At 36.2% G+C, this 21,761-nt stretch overlaps 2 protein-coding genes across 2 annotated transcripts in view; one reads left to right on the forward strand and one right to left on the reverse strand.

Annotated features, from left to right (window-relative positions):
* Positions 1 to 21,761, forward strand: part of r (carbamoyl-phosphate synthetase 2, aspartate transcarbamylase, and dihydroorotase rudimentary) — a 263,246-nt gene that overhangs the window by 101,327 nt on the left and 140,158 nt on the right.
* The window catches only part of LOC145675523 (uncharacterized), an 87,946-nt gene continuing 66,923 nt past the window's right edge, over positions 739 to 21,761 (reverse strand). Inside the window, exon 3 of the mRNA XM_081746005.1 lies at positions 739 to 4,996. Coding sequence (XP_081602131.1) covers positions 2,403 to 4,996 — 2,594 coding nt within the window. The 3' untranslated portion in view covers positions 739 to 2,402. The remainder of the gene's footprint in view (positions 4,997 to 21,761) is intronic.

The following is a 21,761-nucleotide window of genomic DNA, read 5'->3' on the forward strand; positions in this document are numbered from 1 at the left end:
TGATAAAATCCATGAGGTGGTTGAGATCGGGTTTCCGCGTTGTCCATTTTTACGTAGACACGAGAACTGGGTGCCAGAGAGCAGTTCGGTATAATTACTCGAACACTTCAAATGTAATTTCCGAGCGTTCAGATTGCACTTTTTTTTTTTTTTTTTTTTTTTAATTTCTCTTACTGTCCGGAATGTCTCATGTGTGTGTGTGTGTGTGTGTAGTTACGTGAAAAATGAACTGTCGTACATTCTCTTGCATACTTTGTTGAGAAAGGAATAATTCTTTCTTAAATTTTTGAAAACCATACATAACCACTTATCACCAACCAAATGCCACAATACAAAATTATTCAAAATTATTTGTATCTCTGAAGACCTTTTTATGACGTATTTGTATGACATAATTTTTCCCTGTTATTTAACATTCTGTTCACTATTATTCTATGCACACTTGGTTTAATATTGAGAGCTATGTGCCGTATTTGTTATCCACACGCTGGTATTCTTCACGAGGCCAGTGCACGCTGCTGGCCCCAGAATAAAACATCTGATTTGGGGGCTTGGCGCTTAAAGTGTTAATAGTTACAGCGTTACTGCAAATAACTTGGCATATTATTGATTTACATAGTATGTAGAATTGTGCTGTTTATTCTCAGTAAATAATAAGTTTAACATAAAGCTTTATGATCCTCATCTGGTGGTTCAGTAGAAATAAATTAAAAGTTTGTATTGATGGCAAAAAAAAAAAAAAAAAAAAAAAACTTATGAACAACACAATCTCTTCATATTTCTTAATTTGACATAGCAATACTTTTACTACTACAAATTACAATATTGAATAACCTTTATTTTTGTAAATACTTAATATTTTTAAATTTGGCTTTTACGTAAGAAATTTACAGTTTGTTGACAATGCCTAGGCAAAGTGGAAAAATAACCTAAGGATTCTGCTTTTAAGAAGAGGAAAGTCAAAAGTAGACAGAAATGTTTACGGATCAAAGTCGTATTGTATTCATGAAACGTATGTAAGCATTCTAATTATCTTTAATAACTGTGATGAAGTAGATTTAAATATCTCAGAATAATTTTTAAGGTGAGTGTAAATCGCAATAGGTGACAGCACGTTTGCGTTCTTTCCTATGTATACAGATTGTTTGCAAACAATAAAAACTTCGGGAAATTGATCCTGACATGAAGAAAACATATACAGACAGACCAGCATGGGTGCACAAATGTGTCATTTCGGAGCTATGGCAGCCGAAAATTGGTTGGAACGTAAAATGAAGGGTCATAGGTCATAACACAATATCGGAGGAAGCTCGGGTAACATAGTATAGTGATTATTTTGAGTTTATATTTCGCTAAGGATACATAGATTTGGAACAGGAGCGCGCATTATGTTTATTATGTGCTTCTTCGCCATAGTTCTAAAGTATTGCTTTTGTCTATTCTTCCGTCAGCTATACTGACTGAATCCATCTTTTGATTTCACTAGTAGTACATCCATTAATCTCCAATAAATGTGGAGTCCGTACCACAATATTTGGAGTAAAATTTAACAAACAAACAAACAAAAAAAAAAAAAAAGATAAAGGTTACACATAGAGCCCTGTAAAATGTATTCGTCATTTAAGCTGCCTCGCGCTTAAAATGGTAAACGTTACGACTTTTATCGGAGGACCCAAGTTCGATTCCTGGTAAGAGCTAATGATATCCGAATCCCATGTTTAAGTTATAGATCCAGAACTCCCATAGTAGCTCAGCTAAGAATGAACGTTGAAGTCCAAAACAACAATGTATTACAAATATCTAAGTGAAAACGTGGGCGCAAATAAGGTGGGCAGGACATTAACCAATTCAAATACTGTTTTGTTAGTTTTAGAAATAATCTATTGCTTTATTTCTTTTTTTTTATGACAAAAGAAGAAAAAAGCAATAATCACTTTAGTGAAAAATTGTAATACGAAAGACCATTATTTTTGTACAGTATTTTAAAATCTCTCCAAAAACAAACAATGAATTTTTGCAGTAGTATGTAATTATTCGTTTATATAGTGTGTATAAAAATACATCATTCTCTGTTGCATATATCCTCTACAGACAAGGTAGGTAGGTAATATGATCCTTACTAAATAAAATTAGGACATGGTAGGGTAGAATAGGATACTGTATTACTTTAAGATGATTGAAATGATTGTTCCGAAGAAACGTTAATTTAGCTAAAAGCAGTTCATAATTTACTTAGTACCATCATCTGACCTTTCATACGCTATCCTGTCATGTCCTACGAAATAACCCAATGTTTTAGAATTATTTCCCTTTTGCATAGGCATTGTTAAAAGAAAAAGAAAAAAAAAAAAAAAAGAATTTCATACCTTGTCGGTAACATCCTATCATAATTTCTATATTACTTACAACCGTGTTGATTCATCTGTATCACAATCAGACAACTCACTATTCTCTGATTTGGAGTCGTGTACATCTACTTGCACTGTAAGTGTGTGGAAACTAGGAGACTGTAAATATGCAGGTGAATTATCTGCGGGCACTTTGTCGTTCGCATGAGATATGCTTGAGGGACGAGTTGAATGTTCGTTGGGAAGCGGCAGGGACTCCTTGTTAGAAGGTATTTCAAGTTTAGGTTTGCTGTTTCGGACAGGGTCCATTTCTCTTGATCTCTTCCGTGTTTGTTCTTCTTGAGGTAGCTTTGGAAGCGGTAAATTCTTCCTTCCTTTTAGCTGCCAATTGGACCTCTTTGATAGGTTGTTACTCTGTCCGTAAGTTTCACTTTCCGAATCTACAGCTCCTACACATACTTGCTTTATATTCGAAATTTCATGTTGAAAATCCTTCGATTTTTCATTCATATCGAATTCCTGTAAGAGCATGTTAAGATTCTCCGCATGCTGCAAATACATCAGCCCTTGTTTGTAGTCTCTGTACTTGTTGCTTCTTCGTGCCATTTGGATAAAGTGTGGGATAAATAGTTCCAGAATAATCTTTTTCCGGAAACTATCCAACCTTTTGATTCGGATTTTCACATTAATTGATTCAGCTGAGGGTCTTTGTTCGGCTTCTTTCTTGCTTTTAGCAGCCTTTTCCGCTTCGATTGCCATTCGTAGTTTCTTGTTCCACTCTCTCTTTGGATCTGTTTTCTTGTCTCGCTTCATCGCTCCCCAGAATCCGCTACCGTCACTGTCGGAATCGGAATCAGAATTATTATCACTACCCTCATCATCGTCGTATTCACTCATATTCTCAGGATTCGTTCTCATGCTGTTCCAGAGACTTGGATTTACCTCTTGAAGAATACTTTTTAGTGTGAGTAATTCGTAGAGCCTGTTGTAATCAAATTTTGGATAAAAATCCGAACTGAAATGAAGATTTTTCAAAGCTACTAGAACATGCATTGTAAGATTTTCTCGTACTCTTAACAACTTTTCTTGTACAGTATCTAACTTGCTTCGAGGAGTACTTTGGAAAAGGTTTTGCTTTCGTAGAAAATAATTTGGTAACACTCTTCGCTTTAAATGTTCGTAGGTGATACCTAAGAATTTATTAAGTCTCTCCCCTAATTGTTCCTCGGGCCAATCTCTAAAATTCTTCTCCACCTGCCAAAACAAAACAGTACGTAGCTGTTGAGGTGTTAACCCGCTTAACGACTCCAAAAATGTTTTGTAAATCGCTAAAACAAACATGTATAAGCGTATTTGTGAGTGTAGCAACGTGTTCTCTAGATAATGTTCAGCTGTTGGAAATGTGAGTTCCCACTCAAGTTCACGATATCGGTTCTTCCCGTGAATGGATGTGAATCCAACCGGGTAAGCAAAGCAACCCAAGCTTTTCAGGTACTGCACAGTCTTAATGGAAGGCCATACATAGGTACGCTTTGTACGCATATCATAAATTTTATTTCTAGTACGGCATATCCATTCGATAGCATGATCGGGCCAAAAGTGCAGTTGAATAGCGGGGATAACTTCGTCTCGTTTGAGGCAACCATTTTGATAATGATCACAGTATATTACCGGATCAATGCTAACTGCTGTATCCACACTTTCAGCGAATCCTAACACATGTGCTAATTGCTGAAACTGATCTACAAAGTATCCCATGAAATGGTAAGAACTAAGATAAATGTGGTCCTTGAATAAAGGACCAACGGAGTATTGATCAGAAGTATTTTCATCATCTTCGACGAACGGTAAGGTAATAGTTCTGAAACACTCAGCTGGTATTCTTGCTTCTTTGCAAGGGTTGTTACCTAAGCGTCGTTCTCCTAAAGGTTTCGGCGTGTTTAAACTTTTAATTGTGACATAGCCATACTCTGAATCACTGGTTGAAACACTATAAATACTCGCTTGACGCGATCGACTTGCGGAAGCACCTGATTTGTAACCTGAAGTTGAACTTCCATTTGATTCGTTACTGTATTCGTTCGAGTGTTGATTGTGTTCACTCACAGTCACTACAACATTCGCTGGTACACCGTAATTTGATGTCCGTGGCACTGAAGTAGTGCGTTTACTAACTATCGAAGAACGAAAATTGATTATTCTTTCTGACTGTCGTTTGAAATCTGGTACTTCTTTTAAGACACCACTAAGTCTTCTTTCGATATGCGTTAGAGTGGAAGGAGTTTCTTTTTCTGGACTTTGAGGACCAAATTCTTTACTTCGCGGTCGAGGAGGTACACGTAGCTGTCCCGTTGTATCCAAAGTGGTGTTGAGTAGATGTGGTGCTTCCACCAGATCTTTTGGCATCGGTGTGCCTGCTGCGTGAGGACTATCAGACGAATCGGAATCCACATTCTCTTCTTTAATGGTATTGTCAGGGATATTTACTGTAAGGCCCAACTTGTTCTTCTTGTTGATAGGTTTTCGATGTAACTTGTCCTCATAGTCACTTAGTTTTGAGTAATCATCGTCAGGATTGTCCGTAATACTGGATGCGTGGCTTCTGATTTTGCTAGATTTTGTGGACACAGATTTCAGTTTGATGAAGCCTGGAAAATAGGAAAGAAATCTGAAATTAATGCTATTGATCGATTCAACAATACCAATTTTGCTTACAAAATCAGTTAGTAAGACTATTCATGGCTTTGGATTGATTGTTTTAACAAAAGAGACACTCACCCACTTTTACTCTTTGTTTTTAAAATTTAAATTTTAAATTAATTAATTTTATTTATTATTAATGTAATTAAAATTAAAATTTAAAATTTAAAATAAAGTGGGTTTTAAGCTTTGGTCAGTGTGTCTTTTGTTTTAAAAAAATCAGTTAGTAATAAATTCAGTATTCTTTTGTACAAAGCTATCATTTGATCTGGGTGTCCAATATACCTGAAATCATCACTCACATTCAAGCCTACTCTACAAAAGTAGTTCATAATGAAAAGGCTGTTCGATGCAAGAGTGTATACTGTCTTTCTATGTAAAATTGTACTCTCCTTTTCCTTACTTAGATATCTTTGTTTTCTGTTATGCCATGTTAGAAGACACGCGTATGACTAAATAATGTAATAATAGAGAAGCCTCCTCTAGTTTCACAAATACCAAGATGCAGTGAAACGTATCTATTTGCTATCATAGCTTCTACAGAAAAAAAAAAAAACACATCAATCGATATATTGATCTGATCAAAGTGATATGGATAAGTGCACATCTTCATGAGTAGTTTACGAGAAAAAGTTGTTTTTATTGCGGTAAAATGCATGTCGTTCGTTCTGATGCAACCAATACTATAATGAGTTTCAATGAAGGAAAACTGAACTCTCTAAATATACATCAAATACGTATAGACGGGGAACTCATACAGGTATCTGACACTTGTAAATTTTTAGGGTTAAAATTAGACTCTAAGTTAACATGGGATGATCACGTGAATGATTTGTTGAGAAAACTAAGCGCGAAAATATATCTTATAAGTAAAGTTAGTAAGATTCTAACTACAGAAACCTTGAAAACAATTTATTTCGGATTGATCCAGTCAGTTCTATCGTATGGAATCATTTTCTGGGGTAATACCTGTTATGCGAAGAAAGTATTTACAATGCAGAAGAAAATGTTACGAATAATGTTATCAGTTCCGTTTCATACACCAAGTAGACCACTGTTTCAGAAACTTAAAATATTACCATTGCCGTGTATATACATTCTCGAAACAACATCATTCATACATATGAATAAAAGAAACTTTCAACTCAATTCGGACCTACACCAATACAACACAAGAACAACCAATCATATTCATATACAAAATTTCCGTCTAACAAGAACTCAAAATTCGTTACACCACATAGGAATAAAACCTTATAATAAATTACCAGATCGTGTCAAACGAATGCCAAACTTGCAGTTTAAAACCTCAAGTTACTGTTACTTAAACATCTTTTCTATGGTTTACATGAATATCTTCAGTGTGATCTTTCTTTGTAATGTAAATATTAAGATTTATTTGAATTTTGAAATATATAAAACAACATACAATTTATGTTTTGTATTATTATTATTATATATATTTTTTAAATAATTGTATTATTAATTGTAGCGTTTCTCGTGTAATTATGATTATTATTAATTGTAATAGTTACTGTATCTGTTGACGAAGCCATGAACGCTAAGTTCTTACGGCGGAAAATGAAATAAATAAATAAATAAATACTCTTGTTCTGCTGAAATAATTTTATTTATTTATTTATTTATTTACGTACTCGTAATACATATAGCTGAAATACCAGTTCTTCCAAAGAAGAGGATAAGGTTTATGTAATATATCGTATTTGAAAGGAAAGAAGTCAGCAAAATAAATGAGAGAAAACAATGTCTTTGTCGTTACCCCTGTCAATATGAGTGAAAATAAATAAATACCGAAGAGCATAAATACTGAGTCCTCCCCCCCCCCCTCCTGAAGTAATGCCTGTCGTTTTGGACATGTTATTTTTCACTTTTCCGTACCCAATGACGTTGGGGACTGAAGTTGAATGCAGGGGCAAAATAAGGCTTTTGGGAGCCCTGGAGCCGACTATTTCAAGGGGGCCCTATGTTACGAGTAATTCCAGCGCATAAATTTTCTCAAATAGCTCACTCCCTCACAAAATGAGTATCGTGAAGACGCTGGTGGAAGAAGACAATTTTAGCGATACCGCGAGCGTAGCGAGAGCAAAAAATTGCATGGGGTCTGAAACCTATAATATAATGTGTTTATGCTATATTTTAGTATTAAAGAGAGGGATTTTTTTTTGGGGGGGGGGAGCCTGGGCTCCATTGACTCCGCCCTTAATCCGCTCCTGGTTGAATGTGGATGTTTCACTTCGGAAAAAAAAAAGAACACAGATTATTTAATCTTGATCCTAGTACGATGAAGCGTACGAGCCTTTGGTATGTGGGAGATCCGGGTTCGATTCCTGGCGGAAGCTCATATGATTCGGATTCCACGTTAAGCTGTAGGTCCACGTCTTATATAGCCTCGCTGCTGAAAGGGACGCTAAACTCAAAATGAAAATAATTTTTCCTAAACCGTATACTTATTTCAGAATATGACTCCAATATTGTACAGAACTATTTATTTATTCACACTGAATTTCTTAAAACGTAAATATATATTCTGTTTTTGCGCTGCTCACTAAAATAATAATTTTAAAAAACTAAACTGAGCCAAGATTATATGTATCAAGTAACAGAGATAAAAAAAAAAATTATTTGCATATATTTGACTCATTTATTCATTGTTAAAGGAAAAGTTTCGTTGTACTTTGCCTATTTTCAGCCATTCTTTTCGTATCAACATATATATTACATCCCACTCCATTAAGCCTTAAGTACTCGGGCAGGGTTTTCACAGACCTCCAAACAGATAACTTTTGTGTTGCTAACCAGAAGTTCTGATGAAAAAAAAAAAAAATTAAAAGTCTCAAAACGAGTACAAAAGATCTAATTGCAGCAAATACTTTTAAAAACATATCTAGAGTTATGCTACATTGTCTTAATTATTAAGAAAATGTATTATTTATTGTAAAAAAAAAAAAAAAAAAAAAAACTAATATCAATTTGGGAGTCTACTGGACCCCCGCGCGAGTACTGTGTCACGTAAAGGGCGCGAGTACTTAACTTACGTGTTAACTTTATCTTTTTATATACGATATTCTTGGCCATTCTTTCCGTTTCTACTCCGGATTTCGTCTTCGAAGATGTTTCTACTGAAAATATCATGCCGTACGAATTCAATGAGCTTAATTCATCTCTCTCTGTAATTGTGTTTATTAATTCTTTATTTGTTTGTATTTATCTTAGTACTTCGTTTTCATTGATGTTCGTCAACTGGTCTTCGTAAAAGATCCCAATTCAGCTGCTTCATGTTTTAGCCTTTTTCTTGTTGTCCATAATGTCTCGCAGTCTTATTTTCAACGAACTTTAAAAAGTTTGTTACTGAATTTTTTCTCTCTCTCTTTCTCTCTCGCTCTCTCTCTCTCTCTCTCTCTCGGTGTGTGTGTGTGTGAGAGAGAGAGAGAGAAAAAAATATTTCAATTTTGAGCCCTCCATTCGATAGAGCATTAAAAACTATCTCAAAGAAGTGGTGGAATTTTTCCGCGTCACTCTTACCGTTCTCCAGATATTGGCCAAAAAAAAAGTTCAGATTTCAGGAGATTCAAGGAGCCATATCTCGGGAACCATAAGTCATAGAAAGAGATTATTTTACGAATTTTTCAATTGTGAGCTCTCCAGTTTGAGCATGTGTCTTCGTAAAACAACATATCGTAGAACGTTTTAACAGAACTCTCAAACAAAACACTGAGAAAAAATTTGTACTCAAGGAAATTATAAACTTATAGATATATTACAAGAATTGTTTAATGAGTATAATAATAAAGTACACAGAACAATTGGTATAAAACCTCTAGAAGTTAATAAGAAAAATTAATTCTTTTTAAATTCGTTCTGGCAATGCTCTTGGAGCATTCTCAACTGGTTCAGTCTTAAATTTAAAATATTAGCAAAACTGTTCTACATCTATTAACAAGTTTAATATAGACAATAAACAAATCTCTGTACAAGATGATGTAAACATTCACACCTTAAGTTTTGTCTAGAATGAAAGTTGCTAACAAAAGTTTCATTCATATACAACAGAATGAATTTGTATTTTCATATTATTACTGTTGCCGAATTTAATTTTAGATAAGTTATTTTTATTTAAACTAGCTGAACCTGCGCTCTCTACACGGCGCATCATTCACATATGAGCATGAATCTCCTTGTCATTCCTCACAGCATCTGTACCCGTCTCTTTAGAGACACAAGTGACAACCTGTTCATAAAATTCGGCAAGGGGTACCATAAAGGGGATTTTTTTTTTAGATTTTTTTTTCAATATCTCGCACCGTTTGCAAGATTTGAGCCTACTTCCGATTGGAGTTTCTAATTCATGTATGATCAGTGTTTTCTTTCTTCTTGTATACAGTATGTAATAAGCAAATACATTACATACACAATTAATTATAATGTCAGTGATACATGGTGTTCTTTGGGCAAAACACTCCAAACAATGAAGATTCATCTTAGACTGGAGAAATGGTTATTCTTAACTTTTCATTATCATTTGGCCATGAAACAAACGCCTGATATACAACCCCTGTATACAAAAATGTGGTGTTGGAATGTATAACATGTAGGGTATGATGCTTTTTAAAAATTTTAACTCTTCCAGTGTACCCCTAAAAATGTAATAAAGAAATAACGGCAATGTTCTTTTAATCAATTAGAACTACATAAAATTTGCAGTCTATCAGTGAAAACGGCGCCTTTCTAGAACCTATAGTTCCGAGAACTCACTGTCGAAAGGATTGGCCACAAACATATAAGCCTAACATTTTAATATATAGATTGCTTGTAAGTTCAAAACTATTGGACAACTCTACACATATAAACAAGACCAGACATATTTTTTTATTACCGATATTAAACTTGTAACTAGATTAAAATATGTGCAAATAAAATTTTATCTCGGTCACTGTCAAGTGGTGACATACTTTATGACAACTTGACAATGTTCTTTCATTTTTTCTTATCATTGAGTGGACTTTAGTGCTCTACGTAAGAAAACTATCTGAAGTGTCTGGTTAAGTGAAATTTCTTAGAAAATGGAACAATACATTTGGAGTGTTGCACTTATTATTCGTATGACAGTGATGACAGTCAATTGAATACAAATTCCTTTGTTATTTTAATAATTTACTGAGAGGGCGTTGGTCAGTGGTTAGCGGTCTTGCTTTGCAACCAGATCATCTCGCTTTTGAATCACATGGATGGCCATTCTAACTTAAGTTTTCTTACGGATTTTCCTCAATCATACCAAACTAATTTTTGATAACACCTTTATGGGTTTCCCTTTTAAATTTCCTTCTTTTCATAGTTAATTGTAATTTGTGTAAAGCTGTTTAACCGCGCGTATATTAATTAATTAATGAAATGCTAATAACTGAGCACTGAGATCAGTGCTCGAGCCTTCAATTCTGGTGCAAAGTGTCCTTTATTCGGTCCCAGATCATGTAAACTTGTGGTAGATTATATTATATAGAGTTAAAAGAAGAAGATTGCATAAAGTAATACCCTCGAAATGTTTCACTGCACCACACAACTGAAAAATAAATTTTCTAACTAATACTGGCCTCGGAGAATATTTATAATACTGATACTAATTCTACCCTTGTTAGGGGAATATTTATAATGTTGACACTAATTCTACCCTCGTTAGAGTAATATTTATAATACAGACACTAATTATACCCTTGTTAGAGGAATATTTATAATACTGACACTAATTCTACCCTTGTTAGAGTAATATTTATAATACAGATACTAATTCTACCCTTGTTAGGGGAATATTTATAATACTGACTCTAATTCTACCCTTGTTAGGGGAATATTTATAATACTGACACTAATTCTACCCTTGTTAGGGGGAATATTTATAATACTGACACTAATTTTACCCTTGTTAGAGGAATATTTATAATACTGACTCTAATTCTACTCTTGTTAGGGGGAATATTTATAATACTGACACTAATTCTACCCTTGTTAGAGGAATATTTATAATACTGACACTAATTCTACCCTTGTTAATAAACAGAACTGCCGTCTTCAGAAGCGGCTAAAAATGGGCACTCTTGACGTCAATATCCCAGTGGCAGAGCGCTTACCTCTAGTGCGTGGTGTTTGTGGTGGACAACATCGTGTCCGTGAGGTTTTTTTTGGGGTACTCTCGTTTCCTCCCACTTTCTCACTCCACCAATTCTCCCATCATCGTTCACTTGTCTTAGTCATCTCCCTTAGCCAAAAAAACACAATCGTATATATAGTGAAAAGTTGGCATCATTATCTTGATGGAGGGCCTCGAACTCAATCCAGAATTGAATATAAGTTGTATCTTCCGTTTCCGTTACTTTCGATTCAGGAAAGTAACGTTATAAACGTCAATAATCCTGTTGCTTTTGTTAAAACTCTTCCACTTTAACTAATCAATGTTGATTTTTTTTATAAAAAAAAGCTACATTGTAACAAAAAAAAAGATAGTTACATTGATTTTTCACAATTTAATCATAATTTTTTAAATGTAATCAACTTGTTCTAATAATTATTGTGTTTAGTTTAATCTTAGAACAGAAATATGTGACGTTAAACACAAATATTAACAATGGACTTGTTTTTAATGTTATCGAGAGCGAGATCAAAATCTTGAAAAATCATTTTGATCACGCGTGATATTTGAAGTATTTGTTCGACTCTCGAATTACTCTCGATGAACATATGTAGATAAATATAAAACAACTACAAAACAAGCTGAAGATACTAATTTAAGATAGCGATGGAATTTACACATGAGGTTCTATTTTTATACATTTGTATTATTCCTAGAAGCTATGAAGATTCATAACAAACATACGAGAATTTGTTGCCACAAGAATTAGAATCCCAGAATAAATAATAATCTATGTGATCTATAATAGTGCTATTCAACTTTCTTTTTCTCGCTTACCCCTAGACACAGTTTGCCATCCAATTGTGTACCCCTGAAGCTGTTTAAAAGAAATTAAATCGAAATTAACTTATTAAACTTAATGCACATGTTCTGTTGATTAAAAATGGGGGCAAATAGAGACCTAACAAAAGGACAATCACTGTTCCAATCAAAAGAATATTTACAGGGGGATAAAGTGCACATCCGAAAAAAATTAACATGGGAAATTTCAAAATATATATGGGAGACATCCAGTTCTACTAAGGATTATTTTTCCCCCATCCTCCCTGATAATTCGTACACTGAGGACAATGTTAAAAATTCAAAAAACTAAAAGTAACTTTAGAACTAATCTGTTAATGAGATGATGGAGTTTGTTTCTGGGACGCCAACTCCTCGATTCTTGGTCGAATCTTACGAGAGTGCGAGAATCAGAGCTGATTGTGGAATGAAACAATTTCTGTGCTTCGTTTTTATTGATGCCGATGCAAAGAAACCTTGTTCACATAAATATGTTGATGGAAATGGAAGAAGTTGTGAAATAGCAATCAATAAATTCAATAAATTCTCCCACTATAATCATTCAATAAATATTGGAAATGTGCTTATTTTAGGATTACGTACCCCCAGAAAACTCTTCACGTACCCCCGGTTGAATAGCACTGATCTATAAGACTTAGCACCGAGTTCGAGTGATAGACTGTGTGGCTGGGAAGCTTAGTTTGTCAACACATTAACATTGAATTCTATTTATTTATATTATTCCCACCTTTGGAACTCTGGGTTCTTTGTTTCGTCAGAATGTACAGTAGACCTACTTTTACAAAAACACTTTACAGACACTATACCGTTAAACAAATTCAAAGATACAACGTAGTAATAGTACTAAAATACTGACGTAATTTGTAAATATTAATTGCGTTTAAAATATAGATTTGCACAACACACACGGTAAAAATCTTGACCTTATAAAGGTAGATCTAATTGAAAATATTCCTCTGTCCTATAGAATAGGTAATCATATGACAGTAACTTAAGATCTCTTAAGCTGGAAGTTTGCATTTATTTGATAGAACCTGAATTTATTGTACGTATAGTTTTATTCTAATGTGGTGTAAAGAGTTGAGTTTTTGTAAACCGGAAATTTTGTATAAGCTACATGAATATGATGGATGGTTCCAATGTTGTACTGGTGAATGTCAGAATATAGTGAAAAATTTCACCCAATCATGTATGTAAATGACAATGTTTCGAGGTATGTAGTTAGATACGGTATAGGTAATATTTTTAGCTTTTGATACAGTGGTCTGCTAGGTGTGTGGAAGAGAATTGATACGAGCATTATTCTGATAATCTTCTGGATTTAAATATTTGTTGCATAATGGATATTAATCCCAAAAGTGGTGTCGTTCAGTATAAGTGACTTGATCAAGTCCAAGTACTCGTAAATGGTTTTCAATGTTTCCAAAGCTAGAATTTCTCTCTTTGTGTATTTCATCAACACTGTTCACTATTCACATGTTCATACCATATTAACTTAGAATATCCTTCTTAATCCTTAAAATAAATAAATATATATATATATATATATATATATATATATATATATATATATATATATATATATATATATATATATATATATATATATATATAAAGTACATTATACGTATCGAATACAAAACAAAAATATTTCTGATTAACCATGCACAATAATTTACCTTTTATTTCAAAATAATTTTTCCCCTTAATTCAGATACATGTTACACGATTCGGATTCAAATTCAGATGTCTTACAACGCAATCACAGGACATTACTTGCGTTTGTACGACTGATATATATATATATATATATATATATATATATATATATATATATATATATATATATATATATATATATATATATAATATGTACGAACTCGAACTGGCAGCAGGGAGGCGCGGTGGCTCAATGGTAGAGCGTTCACCTCCGGTGCTTGCGGTCCTGGTTCGATCCCAGCTTGCGCCGTGTGGACTTTGTGGTGAACAAACACCGTGCTTGTGGGTTTTCTCAGGGTTCTCCCGTTTCCTCCCACTTTCTTCATTCCACCATTTCACTCATCTCTCATCATCACCGTCTCCTTTAGCCTAACCAGTATAATCGTGGGACGTAAAACTCAAAGATTTCATTTCATTTCATTTCGAACTGGCAACACTGCTACGATTGTAGAGTCGTGTGGGCAAATGACGAACGCAGTGTGTTCCGAGAATGTGTACGAATCAGTTCAACGCTGCTGCGGTCCCATATTACGGTGTGTGTGGCGAGTGGACATTGTTAAAGTGATTGTTGTATAAAATAACGTCCTAACTCAATGTTCACGCGTGCAGAACAGCGTGCGTTTATGAAATTCCAGGTGGGACGAGGGCGAAATGCTAGGACGATTTACAGAGGATTAGTAGAGACCTGTGGTGAAGCTGCTGTACCGTATCGGACAGTGGCGAGATGGGTTGCAGCATTTCAGGCGGGACGACAGTCAACAGACAAATGCACGATGGAGGGCATATGCGAACGCCTACGGACGAAATTAATTTTGCAAGACTACGGGCACTGCTTGACGGCGATCGGCGCTGGACTTGTAGTGAATTGGCACAGGAGCTGAACATTTCTTAAGGATCAGTGTTCCGCATGCTAACACAAGATTTTGGCATGCGTAAAATTGCAGCCAGATAACTACCCCATGCTCTGACCAAATTTCAAAAGTGGCATAGGTGGGAATGTGCGCGCCTACACCTTCAAAGTTACAATGAGGAAGGTGATGACTTCTTGCACCGCATTATTGCAAGTTACGAAACGTGGGAAAGATCCTACGAGCCTGAATTGAAACTCCAGTCGAGTTGAATGGGGCCACCCAGAAGCTCCACGACCGAAAAAGCTGAGGCAGGAGCCAGCAAACTTAAAGGTGATGATGATAATGTCATACGACCACGAAGACATTATCCTGTCACATAAAAGTTCCACCGGGCGTTACCGTCAATGTTGCATACTATGCTTCATACCTGTCACTATTTGCGACCAGCATTGCAGCGTAAACGTCCACACCTTCTGGAGTCTGGACCAATTCTCCTACACGACAATGCCAGATGCCATACAGCCAATCCAGAACAGACTCTGTTACGACGATGGGGTTGGGAGGTACTCGAGCACCCGCCATACTTCCCAGATATGGGCCCATACGATTTTGATCATTTTCCAAAAATGAAAGAACTCAGGGGCAAAACGTTTCAGACATATTCCCAGCATTGTTCATGCCTTAGGGCGCACTGTCAACATCCTCTCACAAAGTGGGGCTTTGACAGGTATTCAATGGTTATCAGACATCTGGCGAAGGGTTCAACAGGCTGGCGGAGACTATATCGAAGGACTGTAAGATTCTTGAGTGAGTGATTCACTACATTCTATTTCACAAGTATGTTGCCGCTTCGAGTTGAACCTCGTATATATCCACTTCGGTCATAGTAGATTAATATTACGGTATCTTCTTCCGTACTTATATGTTTATATTCTTTATGTAAGTCATTCTAAGGTGTTCTTCATAGATTGGACATAATGAAACCGCGATGCAGAAAGAATCGGGTATGGAAAGGAAAATAAATAAAAGCTGTGTACAGCAGGAAAGCAATATGGGAGTATTGTGAACAAAAATGGAAGAGAATGATGTAAAAAAAAAGAGAGGGAGAGAGAGAGAGAGAGAGAGAGAGAAAGAAAGAAAGAAAGAAACTGCTTAGACGCTGTTAAGAGATGAAATTGTATTCTTGAAGATTTTGGTTTCGGTTTGATTTGAGTTTAGCGTCCCTTTCAGCAACGAGGCTATATGAAACGTGGACGTACAGCTTAACGTAGCATTCGGACCACATGAACTCCCACCGACAATCGAACCCGGGTCTCCCGCACCAAAGGCACATACTAACCATATAACCACGAAGGAGTTCGTATTCTTGAGGATATATATACGTTAGAATGTTTGGTAGAGAAAAAAGAGAAAGATTTGATTGATTGATTGATTAAATTAGTTTAACGTACCTTTCCAGCAACCAGGCTACATCAGACGAAACCTACTCTTTAAGCGGGAATCAGACGTAATTGGGTTTGTACCCCAGGAAGAAACCCGACCGAGGATAGATTTCTATGATCACGTGCTCTAGGTACTTGGCCACAGAAAGTACACCACCTTTCAGAGTTTTGTACACCAATATACATGTTACACAAAGCACTTCCTCAAAATTTTGTTCTACAGTTCCATAATCTTGATATGTTAGTGTATATTCAGGATTTGAATTCTACGTAGTTCACACCAACTTCACACATTCATCCAAAACAGCGGTGCAAATCTGTCTTCAACTTTGTGGAGGAAGACGGGAAAGACTGTTCCCGTAATTTTTTTTTTAAGCGACGTTCAAAATATTTATGAAGTTTAAAAACAATGCTGTGCAGGATCAGAGGAGCAGAGTTGTCTTCAATATTGGGAGGCGGGTAGATTTGAGGATTATTCTGGAGGGGGGGTGATGAGACTCATATTACGATAGATAAATCTGACTTCTGAGGTGAACTTGTTCTATATTATATATCAGGCCATGTAGATGAAGTGGTAGACACAAATCATCACATTTCTCCCCCCAAAAAAGACATTTCAAATCGGATAGTTGAGGGGACAGTCCCCCAGTTCCAAGATTGCGGAGTCATGTTCCCGTGATCCCCCGGGATTTGCGCCAGTGCTCAAAAATAGAACCATTACATAGTAAAAGCAATTTGTGGAATTTCATTCTGTTCGCACCTTTCTTATGTAGTCAATTAAAACTTGATATAAAAATTAGACCAACTGTTTATGATCTAATTCAGTGGTTCCTCAACCTTTTCGAGCCTAGCTAGCCCTTCTTGGATGAATCCGATTGTCTTAATCAACTCCCGTCATGTTAACCCAATCCAGCTAGATACCACATTGCTGAACGTAAAACTTGGACGACGCAGCCTAAAGAACCAGACAAAGTCTTCAATTCTTAAAATCACTCTTGGGGAATCTAACTTTTTTTTTTTTTTTAAACTTTTAATCATTTGTAAAATGCATAATTCTTTCATCCAATAATAAGAAAAAAGTCGGACGGGTGATGAAATCTCAAACGCCCTATGAAGAGTATCGTCCCCAGTCGCCCCTTTTTGTTCCAGCGTCCCCTTTGGACGAGAACGCTTCCTGGAGGGCGTTAACCAAGGGTGGATCCAGGAGAGGAGGCGTCGGGGCGATCTTCCCCCACCCCGAGAAGAAACTTTCTTATTTTATATATAAATAAAACCCATCCCAAAGTTTGGAACTCTTTAAAAGTAGCTATAAGTAGCAGTATTACAACCCACCACCTTCCCCGAGGAGTCCGTCCTGAATCCGCCCCTGACGTTAACACACATTTTGAGAACCATTGATCTAATCTATCCACCTGATACATGGAGATGAATGCTGAAACTGGACATATTTTAAGATTATTATAAGATGCGATCTGTACTTCAGATAAATATAACAGATATCATTTCGTAAGAAATAGTGATAACCGGACGCGTTTCGCAGAAATCCACCATTGTGCGATGACATGGCGCTTGAAGCTTTTTGATAACAGCTAGCTATAAAAAGATTGTTAGTTGAAGTGCAACAATTATCTGTTAAACATGCATTTTTTATTATTATTATTATCCGTGCGGTCCGATCTGTTGTGTAACAGTTTTTTCACTTATAAGATGATAAATGATTTTTCAAGTTACATCTTTAATAATTAAAGTTAGTATCATGAACGATATCTGAAGGCCCTTGCTACGTCTTAGCAATGCACTGTCACCAGGCCCGTATTTAGGTAAGTGCTATTCTGTGCTCGAGCGTAGGGCGGCAGAATTTAGGGGGCGGCAAAATTTTGGATTTCTTTTTTAAGATTCACAATAAAGTAAATTTAAAACTAGCAACCCGCAGAGTCCCGCGTAAGCGCGAGAAAATACGTGTTTAATTCGCTCTAATTATAGTACTTACTAATTAGCTAGCTTATCTGATTTATTTTTAAAATGCCATCCTCTCCCACCCCCACTCCAAGAGGTGAGGATGAACTTGAAACTCATGAAAACTGATACCGTTAAACTCCGCGATCTCGAAAAGTATGAATTCAACACTAATATATGTCGTTTTCGATTTCTTTTAAAATCTCGCCCCCCTTCCCTGGGGAGTGAAGTATATGACCTTGAAATCGAATTGCATTAAAACTGTCACTAGTCATCTCAGCGACCCCAAAAACTGTGAATTCAACTCTGATACAGATCGTTTACGGAAGGGGTGGGCGGAAAATTTTGTGCGGGGGCAGCAAATTATTTAGAGAACAGGGGCGCACAATATATAAATACGGGCCTGACTGTCACGTGACAAAAAGTGCCAATCAGCAGCAGTTGCGAAGTAAACATGAAATAAAACAACTATTCGCTCAAGGAGGTTACAAAGACGTTAGTATATATTTTTATGCATTTATACGCTAAACGTAGTGGATGTAAAGCAGAATAATACGTTCATACGAAGATGGAAGTAAGCAAAGGTACCCATCGCTTCGAATTAAGCTTGGGCACAATCTCCCCAAATTAACCGTTCTCCATGCCAAGAAAAGAAGTAGAGGAGACCTCCCCCCCCCAAGTAAAAAGATTAGTTCCTACATTGATTTGCGTGTCAGATACATAGAAGGCTATTGCATTGGTAAGCCATGCCCACTTCTTTTTAATCAGGGTTAGCATATATCTGTTTACACTCTCGTCAGAATTTGACCCTTTCATTCAAAAGAGAATCCATTCTTTGCTGTAACAATTACCGTATTTAATGTTATTCATACCAATTCTCAGTGTTGCTAAAAAAGTGTCATTGATACTAAGGTATAATTAAAATTTGATTGTGCTATTCTAAATTAAAAATTCTTTCTCTCAAGAAATCTTATGGGCGCAGCCTTCTGCCCTAAAATCAGCCTGTAGGCACTCAAAATAGCAAGGTGCGACTAGGAAGCTCAGCTTTCTAAGTCAACTCAGATCCGTAACGGTCTAAAGTGAGCGTTGTCCCTGCTTCGCTTTGGAATATCCGATTAGAAAAAAAAAAAAAACAATATTAAATTAAATCTAAATACCTTTATTTGTGCGCATCTGTCTGTCTATCTGATAGGGTATATAAGATAAAAACTCCGGTGCTTGGGGTCCCTGGTTCGATCCCAGCTCGCGAGCTCCTCTGTGGCTAAGCGGTTAGCGTACGCGCCCTTGGCGCGGGAGACCCGGGTTCGATTCCCGGCGGGAGCTCACGTGGTTCGGATTCCACGTTAATCAGTAGGTCTACGTCTAGCCTCGCTGCTAAAAGGGACGCTAAACTCGCTAAACTGAAATTCAACTCAACTCGATCCCAGCTCGCGCCGTGTGGACTTTGTGGTGGACAAACACCGTGGTCGTGGGTTTTCTCAGGGTTCTCCCGTTTCCTCCCACTTTCTTCATTCCACCGTTTCATTCATTTCTCATCTTCACGTCTCCTTTAGCCTAACCGGCATAACCGTGGGACGTAAAACTTATATTTCATTTCCTCTCTTAGCTTTGAGAATAAGAAGTTATTTCGAATAGTATCGCAAATGTCTCAGTACCACAAATGTCGATACCGCAAGTATTACGCTTTCGTCTAATCCCGCCAAATTGTGATATCAAATGCCCGACAACATTTCTGTTGTTTTTGCCAGTGAGCGAGGGTGTGGCAACAAAACTGTTTTGTCTCCGTGAAGTTGCTGACTGTAGGCGACAGCGACAAGATAGTTGCGCAATTGTTTTGTCGCTAGTGAGCTGTAGGCCTAAAGTATCCAATAAAATTCTTGTGTGGAAAGGTAATGGAGATCGAGATCACAGTAATATCAATAATTTTCAATATAGGTTAATCATTATCAAAGACGATTTTGACAACTGCAGGCAAGATATCTTCTGTCAACTAGAACTTTGTTTATATAAAGTTTGTAAATATTCTGTAAATGAACACAACGACGTAACGTTTCTGCGTTTTATTTTGAAACGATTGTTTGTTTTAGTACTTAATATTTACACACACACACATTTCTCATGATAACGTCGTCCCTAATACACTTTTCAGACGACTACTTGATATATATATATATATATATATATATATATATATATATATATATATATATATATATATATATATAGTATTGAAAGTATTACTATTAAGTAAATATTTAGAAGTTCTTAAAGACCTGCATTTGGCGAGACGATTACTAGAAACGGGAAATGCCTTGTGATTCGTTCTGCAATTTACTTAAGATAAATTTTGTGGGTGTGTTTTGTATTTATGTTCGTCTTCTTGTGTGCTATACAATTGACAAGGGTGAAAGATACGCATGTTTGTTTTTATTTCTTTGTTTATTTATTTCTTTCACAGACACATTCAATGACAGCTGAACATCCTATATTCCTCTTAAGGCTAGTTTTAGACGGAAGCATTTATCGTAGCATTTCTCGTAGCAAAAATCGTATCGATATCTTACCGTGTAAAGTAGCAAATGCTATAGTATTTCCCATGTCATGGCATTTCTTGTCGATAGAACCTGCTCTATTTCGTAGCATTTTCCCCAGCATTTCTGGTCCGATTGCAGTGCCGTGGTGTGTTAAAAGGAAGCGAAAAATGTTGTGTCAAATATCCATGCTCTTTGTTTTGTGTGGAAAATTGAATTGTAGTAAAGAAAAATGAGTTGGAGTAGGGATGCTCCTTGCCCACCTACTTCTTTGTGGGGTGGTTCTCATTTGTTTTAATATAACCGGCGAGAACTGTTGTTACCATTGGATGTTATAAAATAGAGGATCTGTCCATACGTATCTTCATCGTATGAACTCAATGAAGCCAAAAAACAACCGAGCATCGTCTAAGTCGGCACGTCTGATTGGCTACTCTCGTTTCCGCCATGATTGTCGACTCGAAACATTGCGATCTTAGTGGCGCGGAGTGGGCAGAGTAGGTGTGACGAAGCTGTGACGTATGGCTTCACGATTTTCTTGTATGGGCAGATCCTCTATTTTATATCCTTGGTTTTTACAACCACTAGTGCTTTAGCTACCTGACGATTTAGTTTCGGAGCCATAATTGCGCTCTTCTCCAGTGATTTGTTTGCTACGTCAGGACAAGATGCTTATCAAAATGCTACCATGTAAAAGCACATATACTTTTGATGCCATAGAATATTATACGAGATTTTTGGCAGCACATCCACTACGAAAAATGCTACGATAAATGCTTCCGTCTAAAACTAGTCTAACTTCTCTTTTCATACTAATGTGTTGCAGAGTTGCCAACCTCAGAAAACAAAATTATCGATTTTCGTCTTTAAAATAATCGTATAATACAAAAAAAGTATCGTATATTCGTTATCCATGCAATAATTATAGAAACAAGTATAATAACAATAATAATAATAATAATATATAATAAACTTCAATTTCGAACTCCAAATCGGTGTCACTGACCTCACCATTTTTTACAATCTTTATTAACACTGCTCTGAACAACAATATTATTTCCACCCCCCTCGTAAATGTAATTTAATTTAAAGAATGGTTACAGGGACGTCATTTGCCTATTTTCAAATCGTTATTGATTTATTTTAGCGGGAATGACTGTTAAAAACCTCAGTGTGTTTTAGTGTTGCCACGAGACGGGACAGAACCCTCT

The sequence above is a fragment of the Thermobia domestica genome, chromosome 18 (assembly GCF_964235325.1).
Source record: "Thermobia domestica chromosome 18, izTheDome1.hap1.1, whole genome shotgun sequence".
In the NCBI taxonomy this organism is placed as follows: domain Eukaryota; kingdom Metazoa; phylum Arthropoda; class Insecta; order Zygentoma; family Lepismatidae; genus Thermobia; species Thermobia domestica.